This window comes from Globicephala melas, chromosome 6 (genome assembly GCF_963455315.2).
Source record: "Globicephala melas chromosome 6, mGloMel1.2, whole genome shotgun sequence".
NCBI lineage: Eukaryota > Metazoa > Chordata > Mammalia > Artiodactyla > Delphinidae > Globicephala > Globicephala melas.
In genome coordinates, this window is record NC_083319.1 from 33,207,064 (window position 1) to 33,223,268 (window position 16,205).

Consider the following 16,205-nt stretch of genomic DNA (forward strand, 5'->3'; position numbering starts at 1 on the left):
CTCGACTGCCCTGTAAGTTGGAGTACAAGATGGAAGACAAAGGGGAGATCAGCCAGTGGTGATCAAAGAACTTTGAGGATGCTCAGCGGTATCTTGGTGACTCAGGAGCTCAAGGAATAACCAGAGAGGTACTCCCCCAGCGCTGGGTTAGGCAGGGATTGCACACATACACTTGCCCCAACTGGTAAGGTCTTTGAGGAGTTGGAGGAAGAGGAGGTACACATGGGATTTGAAACAATCCGTGGCAGAAGAATAGGCTTGGTGGATTTGAAAAGTGGGGCACCATTTCTCCAAATTCAAACATGGTGCTGGCTACAAAAGCATTATTGAAGAAGTATCTCTGAATGGATGAATGAATAAACAAAAGACCTGCTTGATCTTTCTCAAACACAGAACTGATCCCCATCCCATATCTCAGCTTCTTAAAATCTTCCCAACCTGCTCCACCAGCAGCAGGATGAAGTCCACATACCTTATCCTAGAATTCAGGGCCAGCATCTACCATCACATCCCCTACACTCAGCCCTTCCCTGCTGCTGGTGCTGGAATCTCTATCTCTCTCTTTGGTCTTTTTCTCAACCTCTTGAGCCCTATTTTCTGGTCATTGCAAACCTCCTCACATTATGGGTGGAGGAATTATTTCTTTTGCAAAACTCATCTTGGATGGAGCTGCCACCCATAGTCATAGACACACAACACTAGTGGGACCAACCAGAATCCTTTTCAGGAATTAATATAGTCCCAGAGGGGAGAGGGAGTCTTCTCTTTCCTTTGAGGCCACCCTCTGGGGTCTGGAGTAACGTAAGCCTGGAGCTATGAACGACCCCTGGCACACGAAGGAATCTTGTTCTCGCTGAAGGGAAAGAAGACACATACAGAGAAAAGCAGAAGCAAGACAGACAGACACACACAGAGAAAAAGAGAAACAGACTAAGTGACGATGTTGCTTGAATCTCTTGGATTCCCTGTCCTTCTTCCTGGTTTCATGAGCTAATACGTTCCTTTTTGTTGTTGGTTGTTTTTTGGCTTCTGAATTTGCCTTGTGTTTCCCTCACTGATCGCTATTCAGCTGGACTGCTGCCACTCCCTGAGGTCCATGCCGTCTCCTACTTGCACTCCCTACAGGTTCAAGCAACATGGTCCAAGCCATCTAAATGCAGAGGGTGCAGGAAATTTGAGACTGGCTCTTGTGATCCATTCTCCTCGTTCCCTCGCTTCTTCTGAGGCACCACCACGCAGCCACGTTGACTTTGGCAGAGAGCTTGCCCTGGACTTCCCCCTTCATTCTGTGTCTCCCCCAACTCCCCTTCCTTCCCAACTTCTCGGCTCCTTCGTGCCTTCCAGAGTCTGCCTCCCCCATGGAACCTGGCCCCTGATGTGAGTGGATATGGGACAGCCACTTCTGTCTTTCTGCTTCTGGACAGGGGACCTTGGATGAGAGTCCACAATATGGACTCAGAGCAAGTACCCCAAGACCTCTTGCACTGTAAAGACTACTGTGGCCTCTCTTCCCTCCCCTATTATGCCTGAGAGCGCTAGCCTCCTCCCCAGCCTTGAAGGACATTCAGGGATAAAGTGAAGGCTGGAGACCTTTCAATCATTGCATTTCACTTGTGTGACAAGATCTAGGTGTGAAATACACCAGGTGTTCAGAGGAGGAAGCATGACAAAAGGTAGGCAGGTTCAGAGGACGGGGGGATGTCACAGAGGAAGCAGAGTCTGCATTGGCTGTTGGCAAGAGAGCCAGGCTAGACCTAGAGTGGCTAAGGCTTTCCCAAGACGGGGCAGGGCACGGACAGCAGCCTGGTAGGGGGGCCCATGTGGCTCACTTAAGTATTCACGAGGCCCTCAGGCTAGTGGCCTTTGGCAAATGACAGGAAAACTGATGTTCAGTGAAGGGCCTTGAATGCCAGGCCCAAGATTTTGACTGTCATTCTCAGAGTCTAACCAGGACTGGGGTTGATGCAAGGCCTCTTCTGGGAGGGCCGGTTGGTCATACCCTCCTTCGGTGCACAAGGAGGACTGAGAAGCCAGGGCATGAATGTCAACCGCCTTCCTGGGGTCAGCAAAAGGGGTCTCCCCTCTTTTTGGCTCCCCCAAACCCCAACACCACCCTGTGCCTTCTGTGGCCCACGGCCGCTGCGGGCTCTGGCTAAAACGGAAGGCACCTTCTTTTCATGACCTCAGCACCCCCTGCCCCCCTCCCCCCTCAGTTCCTGTCCATGCTAGGCACCCCAGCCACTGGGTAGGTGAGTGAGTCCCCAACAATCCCTTCTGGGGCTTTCCAACCTATAATTGTCTTCATCCCATGACTCAGATTTTCACTGCTCTTCCATTTAGGAAGCCCCTAAGTGGAGGTTCTGGGCTGTCTGCCTTTATTTGGTCCTCCATTTCCTTCCTACCTCAAGGACTATTAGGGTGGATTCACTTCGCTGAGTTTCTGGGCCAGCCCAGCTGAATGGGAGGAAATATCCCAGCATGCCACTTGCCTGGTGATTCTGTTTCTCCTGCAGCATCAAGCCAAGAGCCAGAGAGTCACAGCCTGGGAGCTGGGAGGGAGCGAATAGGCAGCCTTGTGCAGTTGCTCCTTGAAACGATCCTGGGCACTGGAGTGAGATGGACCCTGGGCCTGAAACTAGACCCACCATTCAGCAGCCTTGTGACCTGGAACAAGTGACTTCCTGAGCCTCAACTTTTTTTTTTTTTTTTTTTTTTCATTTGTGAAGTAGAGATAAAACTACTTACCTTGCAGGGTTATGAGGAAAGATAAATGGGACTTATGTTAAGTCTGATATTTAGGAACTGAGAGCTGATATTACTTATTTTATCCCAACCTCCTTGAGAGAAAAAGGCAGATTTGCCCAAAGTCATGTGTTGAGACACAGTTGATCCTGTTTGTCACACTGGGGCTCTTCTGCCCCCACTGAGTGGAAGACAACAGGCAGGAGCAGAGGAGCATGATGGGAAAATCTTCCTGTTCTCTGATCATCTCCTGAGGGGTAGCACAAGTGGCAGTGACAGGGTTAGCAAACCCACCCCAGGGCCGCTTCCACATCACTGGTGAAGAATAAAGGAACTGGGGGAAAAAAGTCAAACAGAAAAAAGCGCCTGGAAAAGATGTTTTTATGTTCACTTACATGGAAAAAAAAGAAAGTGTACAGCATGAAGGTATACGTGTCTCAGAAAATTCATCCTCATGAACCTGTTTGTTGAATCGCAGTTATAATTCAAGCATTGCCAAATGGAAGTTATAAAATCAGGGTGGGGTGTGGGGAAAGGGCCACCACAGGAAAGGTAGTAATTATGTGCTATTTCTTCTCTAGTTTCAGATCATTGGGAGTTTAAACTTTTCCAGCAAGTCATTTATATAAACAGATACCATACTAAAATACGTTGTGTCAAAATATAAAACGCCTAAAGCAAGATGGCAATAATATTTTAGGAAAAAAACATTAAAGTCTGGTAATATCAGAAAATACAAATAGGATCATTTTGAGCAGTTCTGTTTCTCTGTATGAATAGCAGTTGCAAACAATGGATGTATATTAAAGAACAAAACATTTGGTCTGCACATAACTTAGAAAGGGATACACTTCTAAACACTGACTTTGTAAGAAAACATGAAGGACATCTTACACTCAACAACGGTTAAAAGAAGGAAATCACTTTCTGAAGGATGCAGTGGGCAGAGTGCCAAGGCCTTTGTTTTCAACTTGCTGTTAACCGTGTTGGGATGTGTTTACACTGCATGGGTTTCCTGCAGAATCTAGCACCAATAGATGGATCAGATTTTATCTTTGATCTGAGTCCTTTCTGTCTTCAGTTTTGAGTGTATTGAGGTATGTTTTCTTTGGTTGCTGTTGTGATGAATGTGTAATAAAAAACTAATATTTACAACGTTTAAACATTTTAGATTTCAGTGTCAACTCTTCACATAAAAAAAAAATTGGAAAACTCTTAAGAATCATGGGAAGGTCATTACTTCCTCACATCTGTCATGAAACTGTTTTCGATACACAGAACAATTAGCCTATTAGCACAGCTGTATGCTTTCTGGTCCAGAATCTTCCCCGTGCTCAGCGGGGAGGCCAAGCCCATGACTGCCATGTCGGCGGTTCGCCACGCTTCACAGTACTGATCCACGAGACGGACTCCGTGGGTGCTGGAGCCATGCCAAACAACCTTCTGGGGCCTGAAAAGGAATTTTGTTGTGTTACTTTTTGAAATGACCCTTCTTTGTGGCATATCTCGGTGAGCAAATTGGCATAAGTCTAGTGAGTCAAGTCAAACTCCTGAACCCTCCAGGGTCTGACTGCACATCACCTCTCTGTCTTTATCACTGTTTCCAACTTTCTGAACACACTGCATTCCAACCATATCCAGCTTGTACTTGCTCTGAAATCATACTCTCTGCTTTCGTGAATCTGAACCTTTGCTCATGAGGCCCCTTAGTCTGGAATGGCCTCGCTTTCATTTTCAGTGATTCCTTCTCATCTTTCACAAGTCCATTAAACGTCCCCTCTTACAGGAAGGCTTCCTGATTCTCACCACCAAGGAATAATGACTCTTTCCTCTGTGCTCCTACCATCTTATCTGTTTCTCCATTTTCCAATGACAATATTACGTCTAGAATTGTAGCTAGTCTGTGTCTATCTTCCCACAGACTACGAGCTTTGAAAGGAGAGGGGCTGTGTAGGTTTATTACTGTGACTTCCAGGCCTGGCATTAGGCCTGGCATAGAGTAGACACTGAGGAAAAGTTTACTGAGTTGTTCTATTCTTAAAAGCATACATAATTTTCAAAGAATTAGAGTGCAACTCACAGTATAGGGTTAAAGAATCACCATGAATAGCATTACTTACCACTTATTAAGTGCCTACTGTATGCTAGATGTTCTCACACTTATCTTTTAATTCTCACAACAGTCTTATCCATATGGATATGATTATCCTGCTCATTTGACAGGTGAGGCAACTGGGGCTCAAAGAGTGGAAGTGCCTTGCTCAAGGTCCCATATTAAATTACTGGACCCAGGTCTCCTGGTTCCATGGCCAGGCTCTCTCCGTGGCCCCTGGCTGCCTCATTGAGGCTTTACGCTGGCAGCACCCCAAAGGAGCAGCTGATAAGGGCATCCCATTGTTAGACTGTCTCCTAAAACTATCTAAACTAAACTAAACTAAGTATATCATATGATATACTTCAAGGGCTTCCATCTCTACTTACCAAGAAGGATCTGTCATTACGTCTCGGCCATCAAAGGAATATATTGGAACATGTGCATTGAACTGACCTCCATGGCCAGAAAAAATTGAGTCCCAATTATCAAAAAGTACTTGGCCCTATGGAGACAAAATGCCATGTTAGAATCATACAAACAGCCTGCAAATATTTATCCATTCTTCAAGGCCCAGAAGTCCCTAACCCCAATCCCAGATCCTGGACAGAGTGAGAACTCAGGAAATACTTGTGGTTTGATTTTATAATCTTTCCTTGAACCCTTTTGGCTTTACGGTCTTATTTCTTGAGGTAATTTCTTTTACTATATGTGTATAAAGTCTCCTCCCTATCAAAAGTGTGTTTTAGGTTTTTATCATTGCTATTTTTTTTTTTTTTTTTTTTTGCGGTACGCGGGCCTCTCACTGTTGTGGCTTCTCCCGTTGCGGAGCACAGGCTCCTGACGCGCAGGCTCAGTGCCCATGGCTCACAGGCCCAGCCACTCCGCGGCATGTGGGATCTTCCCGGACTGGGGCACAAACCCGCGTCCCCTGCATCGGCAGGCGGACTCTCAACCACTGCGCCACCAGAGAAGCCCTATCATTGCTATTTTAAACATATATACTGAGCTTCGAATTTGTGCCAAGCCTTGTGCTAACCTACAAGTGGATGATGTGGAGATGAACTTCTTACACCTTTTCCTTCGGTTATTTGTATTCTAAGAATACAGTCTAAGTGGATGAATGTGGTGGAACAGAACCTTGGAAGACGGGATGGGAAGTGCTGGGTGTGGGGTCAGGATGGACTTGCCAGCCTCAAGGTTCCAAACTGGAGTACTGGGGTTCACAGGAACCAAAGGGTCTTGAAGCACCTTTGAGGTCTGGTTAGGGGTCAGGACCCAGGATGTGTGTGAGCAGCAACAGAGCTGCCCCTTGTAGCCTTAAAGAAGTAGGCTATTTCCATGGTATAACTGAGGGATGATGCGGGGCCCTGCCTTGCCAGTGAATGAGGGCAGAGAAATATCTGAGGGTACCAAACCAGGGTGCAGGACAGAGTGGCTCTGCCTTGGGACCAGGGCTCACCAGCTGTTCTCTGGTGCCCCTCAGCCAGTGCTCTACAGAAGGCATCCTCAGGTGGAACTAAGAGGGGGTCGAGGAAACTAATTCCAGTTTGTAGTGACTTTGAGTAAACTGCTTTCTCCCTGTGAGCCTCAGTTTCCTCAACTGACAAACAGAAAAGAATAACTCCCATTTTTATCGGGTGTATCTATTAAGATAATGGATATGAAGTGCATTGTAAACAAGCACAAAAGCTATATAAATGAAAGAGGTCATTACTATCCCTCCTGTCTGCTCCAAGGGTCATAAACCATCCAAACAGGAAGGGCCATTGTAAATATAAGGCAACTGAGGTCCAGAGAGGGAAAGTAACCACCCAAAGTCACACAGCTAATCAGGGCCTTGAAACAACATACTTCTGATGATGTCAGGAGTGGCAACTGCCTCTAGTCCCCGTGGAAACCAGTCCATCCAGGAGGCAATGGGAACGATATTTATTTTTACCTTAAGGTTCACTATTGGAAGGCTATATCTCTCTGCTTTCCTCACAACTGTAGAGAGATCTTGCAGATGGGAGGATAAGAATGCTTCGTAGGTGGACAACAGTCCTGCTGCCCTGGCCTGCTGGAAGCACTGAAAATCAGCTCGAATGTCCCCAGAAAATGGCGTGTTCAGAGCGACCAAGTGTAGCTGAAAAAAGTGAGAGAAAAGACGGTGCAGTTGAAGAATTAAAGCAAACTCCAACCCCCATAACCTTCACATGTTCCTAATAAGATCCCAGACTTGCTGCAACGGAAGGCACGCTGGAGGTCACCTTACTCAACCTCTACCTGACATTAGAATTCTAGCCCCTGCTGGACCATCTCCAGGGAAGGAGAGCTCAGGTGTCCCAAAGCAGCCTGCGTCAGCAATCTGAACAGCTCTAAATAGTAGAAATTTCTTCCATATATGAGGAAAACAAGACAAAATAAAGCACTTCAGAGATCTGAATCCAGCCTGCAGGCAGGCCATCTGTGGGTCTGCCCCTCATTGAGTTTTTAGGAGGTTTTTAAGCTGGCTTTGGTCCTAGATCTCAGAGCTACATCAAGCTATCTGCCTCCTGCCCTTTCTTCCACCTCCTGAGTAGGCCTGGGGCTGATCATGAGGGACCAGAGGGAAAAGGCATTGAAAGGAGAAGGTCATGACATTTATTACTAAGACTGCTGGGATAGACCCTTTTGGAAACTAGGGGTCATACAGTAATTCTAGCCTCACATTCCTGCCACCTTTGTCAGGAGCCCAAATAAAAGCCATTCCATAATCTGCTTTCTCCCACTCTCTCCCCAAACCCAGCCTTCTTTTGCGGCCCTCTCTCCCAGCCCTTTCTGCTGTACCCTCGGAATTATACTCAGTACTCAAGGGGTAGTCATCTCCCTCCTCAATCTCATGTCAGGAGTAACTTTTATCTCATTAGCATAGAGCTGGTGCAGGACCCGGGCCCATGTTGCCAGAAAAGGAAAATATTGTTAAATATCTTAAACACGTCTTCCTCCCTCTTATGTGTCTGAAGACTGTGGCACCCGAGGGAAGAGGCCCTATGGTCTCATCACCTTTCTGCTGCCGTGTTTCTGGGGGCTACACCCAAGGGCAGTCGCAAGAGGCCCTGATGGACTGCGCTTCCCTGATACCAGGGGACACCTAGGAAAGGGGCAGCGGTGAGTGCAGGTCTCCCTGCCACACCTCCAACCCCACCACATCCACCTCTCCTTCTTTAAGGAGATGCACAGAGAAATGTCTGCAATGATGGCTGCTTCTGAATGGTGAGATTGGGGGCTTTTATGTTCTCATGTTTCTATACCTTTAACCGCTGGAACATTTCTATCATGAATAGATATCATTTTTATGAAGACAGTGACATTTCCACAATCAAACATTAAAATGGCTTTTTGAAGATGGTTGTAGTTGTGTAAAATTATAAGTGATTTACTATTTTCTTTCCCATTCTTTTTTTTTTGGCCATGTTGGGTCTTCACTGCTGCGCACTGGCTCTCTCTAGTTGCGGCAAGCGGGGGCTGCTCTTCGTTGTGGTGCGTGGGCTTCTGCTTGCGGTGGCTTCTCTTGTTGTGGAGCATGGGATCTAGGTGCGTGGGCTTCAGTAGTTGCAGCACACGGGCTCCGTAGTTGCAGCACATGGGCTTAGTTGCTCTGCGACATGTGGGATCTTCCTGGACCAGGGATCCAACCCGGGTCCCCTGCATTGGCAGGTGTATTCTTAACCACTGCACCACCAGGAAAGTCCCCTTCCCCATTCTTTTTATTCATTGTCCAAATTTTCTACAATGAATATGTATTGCCTTAGAATTTATAAAAAAATTTTGTAGCTACTGCCCTAACGTCTCCCCTCATAACTAAGCTTTCTGAAGGGTTACCTATACTTGCTTCTCTATTTCCTCACCTCCCATCTACTCTGCAACCAACTAGAATCTTGTTGGCATCTCTCCATGCTACAGAAATGCTTTTCTCTAGTTTCTCAATTTGAACAACACCTTTTAGTCCTTTCAGTGGGCCTCTTGGCAGCATTTGACACTGCTGGCTTCTATCTTGCTTGGCATTCTTTCTTCCTCTCTGGCGATGGCTTCCCGGTTTCCTTCTCGTATGTCTTCCATCAGTTCCTTTTTGTTTTTGCTCCTCGCAATCCAATCTCTTCTCACCATATAGATTCTCTTTTGGGAATCCTACCATCCCCAAGACAATTTCCATAGCTCTGCTGAAAACTCCCAAGTCTGTATCTCCAGACCAGACCCACTGCAGGGTTGCAGACCTTCTGATCCTGCTTCCTCCTGCTGCTCTCCACTCAGATATCCTACAGGTACTGCAGGCTCACCAGGCCCTACATCAGTTCCTGCTCGGTGGATGGCAGCACTAAAGGAAACGTGTTTCTGGTGTCCGCCAAGTCTATGCCTTCTTCTTTGAAAGTGTCCCCACAATACTTGCTAAACAGAGTGGCCTCAGGCCATTCAATTTCATTCTCTTGGCTGCTCTATTTTTTTGTTTTTACATTTAAAAAAAATTGGGGTATAGCTGCTCCACAATGCTGTGCTAGCCTCTGCTGCACAACGAAGTGAACCAGCCATGTATACACATATCCGCTCCCTCCTGGACCCCACTCCCACCCGCCTCCCATCCCACCTACCTAGGTCACCACAGAGCACTGAGCCGAGCTCCCCTCACTACACAGCAGGCTCCCACCAGCCATCTATTTTACACATGGCAGTGCACATACATCAATCCCAATCTCCCAATTCATCCCCTCCACTCCTTGTGTCTACACATCCACTCTCCACATCTGCATCTCCATTCCTCTCTTGGCTACTCTTTTTTTTTTTTTAATAAATTTATTTATTTTTGGCTGCGTTGGGTCTTTGTTGCTACGCACGGGCTTTTTCTAGTTGTGGCGAGCGGGGGCTACTCTTCGTTGTGGTGTGCAGGCTTCTCATTGTGGTGGCTTCTCTTGTTGCAGAGCACGGGCTCTAGGCATGTGGGCTTCAGTAGTTGTAGCACACAGGCTCAGTAGTCGTGGCACGCAGGCTCAGTAGTTGTGGTGCATGGGCTTAGTTGCTCCGCAGCATGTGGGATCTTCCCGGACCAGGGCTTGAACCCGTGTCTCCTGCATTGGCAGGCAGATTCTTAACCACTGCGCCACCAGGGAGGTCCCTTGGCTACTCTTGATTTGACTGGGAGTAGGCAACTGACCCATGTAGACTACCTCTCCCAAGACTGAGGTGGTATTGAGCTCTGCAGCCGTAAGATCCCATAGAGTTGAGGCCAGGATCAGTGCCATGGCAACCCAAGGCTGTGCGCAAGCTTTGCAGATGTAACCTATGTCTGTGTGCTGGGGTGAGGGTGGAGGGGAAGCAGGAGGAAAGACCTTTGCAGAGGCTGGTCTGTAGAGATACTAATAGCAGGAACAAGAGTCCACAGGCCCTGTTGTACTTCCTGCAATTGAGTTCCATGAGGTTCCTGCAATTATCTGAATAAAATCTTCATTTAAGCTAGTGAAGAAATAGAGTGAGAGTTTCAGATCTAAGCAACAAAATGATCCCTGGAAAAAAAAATCTATCACCACTCAGTTACCCAAGCAGAAACCTGGGCATCATTCCTGATCGCCCTCATCCTCACTGCCCCATACCCAACCAATGACCAAATTGTCACTCCTGCCTCCTTAATTTCTCTCCCATCTGCCCACTTTTCTACATGTTCACAGCTGTGATCCTAGTTCAGATAATACAGTAACTACTTAACTGTCTTTGGGTCCCTGGTCCTGTGCCCTCTAATCCATTTGTACATTATAAGCAAGGTAATTTCTCTGATGCCCTTCTCAGATTTACCCTTGTCTTACTTAAAATCCTTCATTGTTCCCCCACTGCCCAGTGGAAAAGGCCAAAGCCCTTGGCCTGGCTTTCAGGTCCTTGATGACTGACCTTGCCCTATGCAGACTATACTTTTCCCTTACCTGCCTTGAACTCTACTCCTTCAGCAAGACTGAAATACTTGGAATTAGAGAAATGTACAGCACTTGCCCTTGCCTGCCTCTGTTCCATACTCCCTCTGCCTGGGACTCCCATTCCCCTCCCCTTACCTGGCTCTCCCCTGTTCTCAGCTGTCCTTCAGGTCGTGATTTAAAGGTCACCTCCTCCAAAGAAGGCAGACTTCTTTGACCTTCCTAACACTCCCAGTGCCCTGTGTTTGCCTCACCCAAACGACTTCTCACACTGTATTGGAATTACCTATCTTTTATTTGCCTCTCTGGCTAGTCTATACGCATCTTGAGGGCAGGAACTGTGTGCCAAGCATGGGGACTGGCACATGACAGACACACTTTCGGCATCTGTACAGTAAATGCATGAATTGTACTTACTGCAGGTCTGTCATAATTAGCACTTGAAATAGACGCCAGTGGAAGCTGAAGGTGATGAGACTGTCAGGTAAAAAAGGAAAAAAAAAACAGTCCTGAATATGCATTCAATCTGTTCTTCACCGTACATTAAGGTACAAGTGCAATGTTTCTTGAAAAGCTGCTTTAAACAGTTTGTCACGGTCTTTGGACCACTCTTAACTGTGAAGAGTTTCACACATGAACGAAAAATTATCCTCGGAAAGGGAGTGGATATTCTCCAGACTTTTAGAAAGAGTGCTGAATCAAGGAAGAAGTCCATGTTTTACAACCAACTCATTCACTTAATAGAGCAAGGCACCTCTTGAGAGCCTCAGCTTCCTCACCTGCAAAGTGGGAATGCTATCACCTGCCTCAAAGGGTAGCTGTAAGGTTAAAATAGTGGACAACGCAAGCTGCTGGTGTTCTTATCAGGCAAGGAAGTCTCAGTGTCAAATATTAAAGGGCTCTTCTAGATTGCTTATGCCAACCGTGTTTTCACAGATCAATAAACTGAGGCCAAGAGAAGGGAATTCCCTTGCCCAAGAAGATTCAGCTACGACATGGGAATGGCAGGTCTCCAGCGTCTGGGTCCAGCTCTCCCTCCAGCTGTTGTGAGAACGTTCTGTTGGCACTTGGCAATTTTGGGGCTTCTGCCAGATAGTGAACCATGCAGAGCTGGCTGTCCAGAGTCTGGAGAGCTTGATACTGGATGCCAAGGGGATTCAGCAAGTGCTGGTGAATGAAGGAGTTAGAGGTAAGGCAGGGAAACGACTCACATTGCTGGAAAGCGCAGGGGGGGGTGGGCTGTCATCCGGAATGGGGATCAGTTCTCCCAGCTTTAAGGAAAAGAGCACGTTGAAAATGAAACATCAACTAGAAACTGTTCGCCTATTTTCAAATCAGAAAAATGGCATTTACAGGAGTAGGATGTTATTTTTACAGGGTACTTGGAGGCGGTTTGTTAAAGAATTACCTGCAATTTTTTCCAACCATCTCTGACACGAATGAAAAACTCGGTGCTGTCCTTCAGGTAGATGAATGTCCCTTCTATGACCAAATGGGCTTTCTGCAACATGTCAGCCATGTTGCTAAATGCTGTAACCTGTCAGATAATTTCAAATTGCAAACATTGCGGTTATCATCACAGCGATGGCACAATTTGAAAAACTGGCCTCTCTGTAAAGTCAAATATGAGCCATCCCCTCACAGCCAGGGGAAAGTCTTATTGTGCCACAGAGAGATATATAACTTCATTAATAACCAGAGGACTTTCTTTCCGATAAAACGAAAACATGCATTACCTTGAAACACAAATCTCAATTACAATAAACAAATTAAGACAAAGAAGATAGTATCCTGAGAGTTCAAAGACATTTAAAAACTGTTAGCAGAGTTGGCTCTGTTGGACGTTGGTACTGGCAAAATCATGGGTACGTTTTCCCGCTTCCATTGGTGTGAGCTGCACAACGGCACCGACATCGTTACATGTGTTTTGTTAGCTCATGCTGCTGCAAATTGCTTTTCATTTGGAGTAAGAAATGTAAGCGAATGAGTTACTCTACCCACGTCTTAAATCTTTTTTGCCTGGCTGGGTAGTTCCAGTATTAAATACACAGCAGAAAATGGGGGTCTGTAACTTCTCTGTCTAGAAAATTGCCAAAGATCAGACAGCCATCTCGGCCTAGCCAGGCACAGGCATAAAAGCTGGAAAAATCTATCGAGAAGTGTCAAGCCTCAAAGAAATATCAACCTTTTCAACTGAGAAAGATTATAAAAACTTAATTTTCACCTAGCTTTGAAGATGACTTTGTGATTAAAATGACTCAGGCATCCCCCAAAGGTACCAAATATCGAAATTCCATCTACTGTTGGACAGTTCTTCATCTGGCAGCCCAAATTTCCAAATAAAATCTATCAAAGACCAAAGAGCATTCCTAGGACTCCTGACACCCTAATGAGGTATTTGTCCCTTTTCTGTGCATCACAATGATCTCTGTGTGCCATATCCTGCTCCAATGATCTGCAGGGTAACAAGGTACAAGAGACATCCTTCGGTAGAATGGAGAAGGCTGCATTACCCAGGGGAAATGTAACCAGCACAGGGCCTCCTGTGATGTTGTTTACGGTCTTGTGCCTGTGTTTTCTGATGTAATATGATTGGCTCTTGTTACAGTTTAGTCAATTAACGATTGGAAAGGTGGAACTTAAATCATAAATGATTTTGTAGTCTGTATCTTTTTACTTAATAAGTCATCCAAAGAGATAATAAATACCCTGTTTGTGAAATTATACCATTTCTATTGTCATGGAGGCCTAACTCCAACAGAGAAGGTGTGCCAGCCCCTAAACACTGCAGCCAAAGTTCTAAGGAAACCCATCCAAAGCAGAAGGATGAAGACACACTGATGATAATACTGACCAGGTTCCTGGATCCGGGAAGCCCTGGCTGTCCTGGAGGGCCAGGTGGGCCTGGAATGGCCACAGCTAAGACAAAGCAGAAAAGAGAAGTTACAAAATAGCATACTCTCTGCAAAATGCCTCCGACGTTCAGCTGGTCACCGAGGGGAGCGTTCACCACCCCACTCACAGTGCTGCAAAGTGTTGCACCTCGTAGCCGAATCTTAGGAGCTCTGTGCCCAGCATATGACTCAGCCACATTGACTGGTTTGGGGGAGAACTGAGATTCTTGACTGTAGCCCTGGATGAAGTCATGCCTAAGACTTTCCAGTTTTATAAGTGAATAAATTCCTGTTGTTTCAATTGTTTGTATAAGTCAGTCTGAGTTGAATTTTCTGTCACTTGCATCCAAAAATGCTCTGACTCATACAACTTATTTCTCCCAAGAGACAAACAGGTAATTACTGAACAGAGGAAGCAGGCTCAGAAAGAAGAAGAAAAGGTGCTGGGCTACAGGGGGGCAGGGTAGGCCAGTGACAGGGGCCCTGGCCGTCCAGCCAGGAGACTCAAGTTCCTGATTTGTCAGTTCTCAGCTGTGTGATCTTGGGGAAACAACAAGCTCTCTGAACCCCAGCTTCTTCATCGGTGAAATGTAAACAGGTACGTCTTCACTAGCCTGTGTTGAGAACTGAGAACACAAACTAGGAATGTGCTTTGCAAATTGTATAGCGTCCAACCAGAGATTCTTACCTTTTGAGGAGTCAAAATGCCCTTAAAAATCAAATCAAGGCTATTGCCCTCTCCCCTAGAAAAATGCACATATGCATATCTGCAAGTGCGCGCGCACGCGCGCGCACACACACACACACACACACACACACACACACTTCTACTTAGAATGTTAGTGGGATGATAGCTCCCTGAGGCACATCTTTGAATTTTCTAGGAGTTTATCGTTCCCAAATGAAGAGTCCTTACTTTAGGCAAACATAAAGAAATGTTATTGTAGCAATTCCGCTGCTCTCCTTCTACCTCTCTGATCTCCAATTCCCCCCCAGAATCTGCAAAACTCTTGGTAGAGTTAAGGATGTTTGTACAAGTCCCAGTAAAATTACTGTATGAGATTTTTGAGGTCACTGCAAATAAGCCTGTAGTCTGACACAGGACCTGAAAATTCATACACAGGTGGTGAATGTCTAGTGGAGACAAAGTCTGAGGACTTGGATTTGGACCCCAGCCATGCCTCTTCTTAGGATTTGTGACCTTGAGTCAGACTCAACCTCTCTGAGCTTTGGTGCCTTCATCCATAAAATGAGTTTTATAATCTTATGCATTTCATCTCCCTCCTGGGGTTGCTGTTAAGATTAAATGGGATAGGGGCTTCCCAGGTGGCGCAGTGGATAAGAATCTGCCTGCCAATGCAGGGGACACGGGTTCAAGCCCTGGTCCGGGAAGATCCCACATGCCGTGGAGCAGCTAAGCCTGTGCGCCACAGCTGCTGAGCCTGCGCTCTAGAGCCCACGAGCCACAACTAATGAGCCCACATGCCACAACTACTAAAAGAGCCCGTGCACCTAGAGCCTATGCTCCGCAACAAGAGAAGCCACTGCAATGAGAAGCCTGCACACCGCAACAAAGAGTAGCCCACGCTCGCCACAACTAGAGAAAGCCCAGGCGCAGCAACAAAGACCCAGCACAGCCAAAAATAAGTAAATTTAAAAAAAACCAAAAAGATTAAATGGGATAATGGATATGGGAGTGTTTTGTAAACTGTGAATTGCTATATATTATGTGAAGGGTAATCCTTTTCAATGGAGCAAGGAGTCCTAGGGCCCCCTAGTTTAGGGCTACTGTGGACAACAGAGTCTCCGAATCCTGTACTCACCCTGCAATGCCCCTCCACCCCTTGTAATTCCTATGTATCCCTCAAGATTGTATAGGCACCTATGGTTTTATCCACCCAGCACCTTCTCTCTTTACAGGACCAGCATCCTCACTTGCTCCTGAGATCTTCCCCTTCACCTCTATGACCATTCAGGTCCAGAAGGAGCTGTCATGGTCTCATGTGATCCCACCTCCTGGCCACAGATGACTGGTCTAAGGTTGGGCATCTGGCCCCAGACAGGTCAGTCAGTGTCCTTCCCCAGAACATCCCCACCCCAGGGCTTTTCAAACTAAAACTGAGAAACAAGGTCAAGATTTCTAGATGACAGTGGAAGCTGTAGGTTGTTGGTATTTCTCGCCATGCAGAGGATATGGTTTATGGTGAAGAAGCGTGATGCTGCAGTCAGAGAGCAGCTGAGCAAGAGATGGCCAGAGAATCCTCACAGGGACTGAATCCCTGGTTCCGGCTGCACCTGAAGTCTCACTGCATGCCTGCCCCTCTTACAAATTGCTTGTTCACACCCTCCTGCATATCCAATAAGTTTCCCTATGCACTTGAGCTAGTTTGAGTTCCATTTCTGTCACTTGCCCCAAAGTCACCTCCTGTGTAAAGTTCTCCCGGATGCCCCAGACATTGTAGGTCTCCTCCCAGGTGTGCTTCCACCACACCTGGCTCATGCCAACCCAAACAACAAAAAATGATGCATTCATGCTATTATTGCTGCTGCTGTTATTTT

The 16,205-nt window shown here is 46.5% G+C and overlaps 1 protein-coding gene across 1 annotated transcript in view; it reads right to left on the minus strand.

Moving 5' to 3' along the window:
- Positions 1-3,180: 3,180 nt before the first annotated feature.
- Positions 3,181-16,205, minus strand: part of COL15A1 (collagen type XV alpha 1 chain) — a 103,458-nt gene continuing 90,433 nt past the window's right edge. Inside the window, exons 35-41 of the mRNA XM_030829825.2 lie at positions 13,607-13,671; positions 12,161-12,289; positions 11,964-12,023; positions 11,170-11,229; positions 6,777-6,962; positions 5,224-5,339; positions 3,181-4,192 (exon numbers count right to left, since the gene is read on the minus strand). Coding sequence (XP_030685685.2) covers positions 3,979-4,192; positions 5,224-5,339; positions 6,777-6,962; positions 11,170-11,229; positions 11,964-12,023; positions 12,161-12,289; positions 13,607-13,671 — 830 coding nt within the window. The 3' untranslated portion in view covers positions 3,181-3,978. The remainder of the gene's footprint in view (positions 4,193-5,223; positions 5,340-6,776; positions 6,963-11,169; positions 11,230-11,963; positions 12,024-12,160; positions 12,290-13,606; positions 13,672-16,205) is intronic.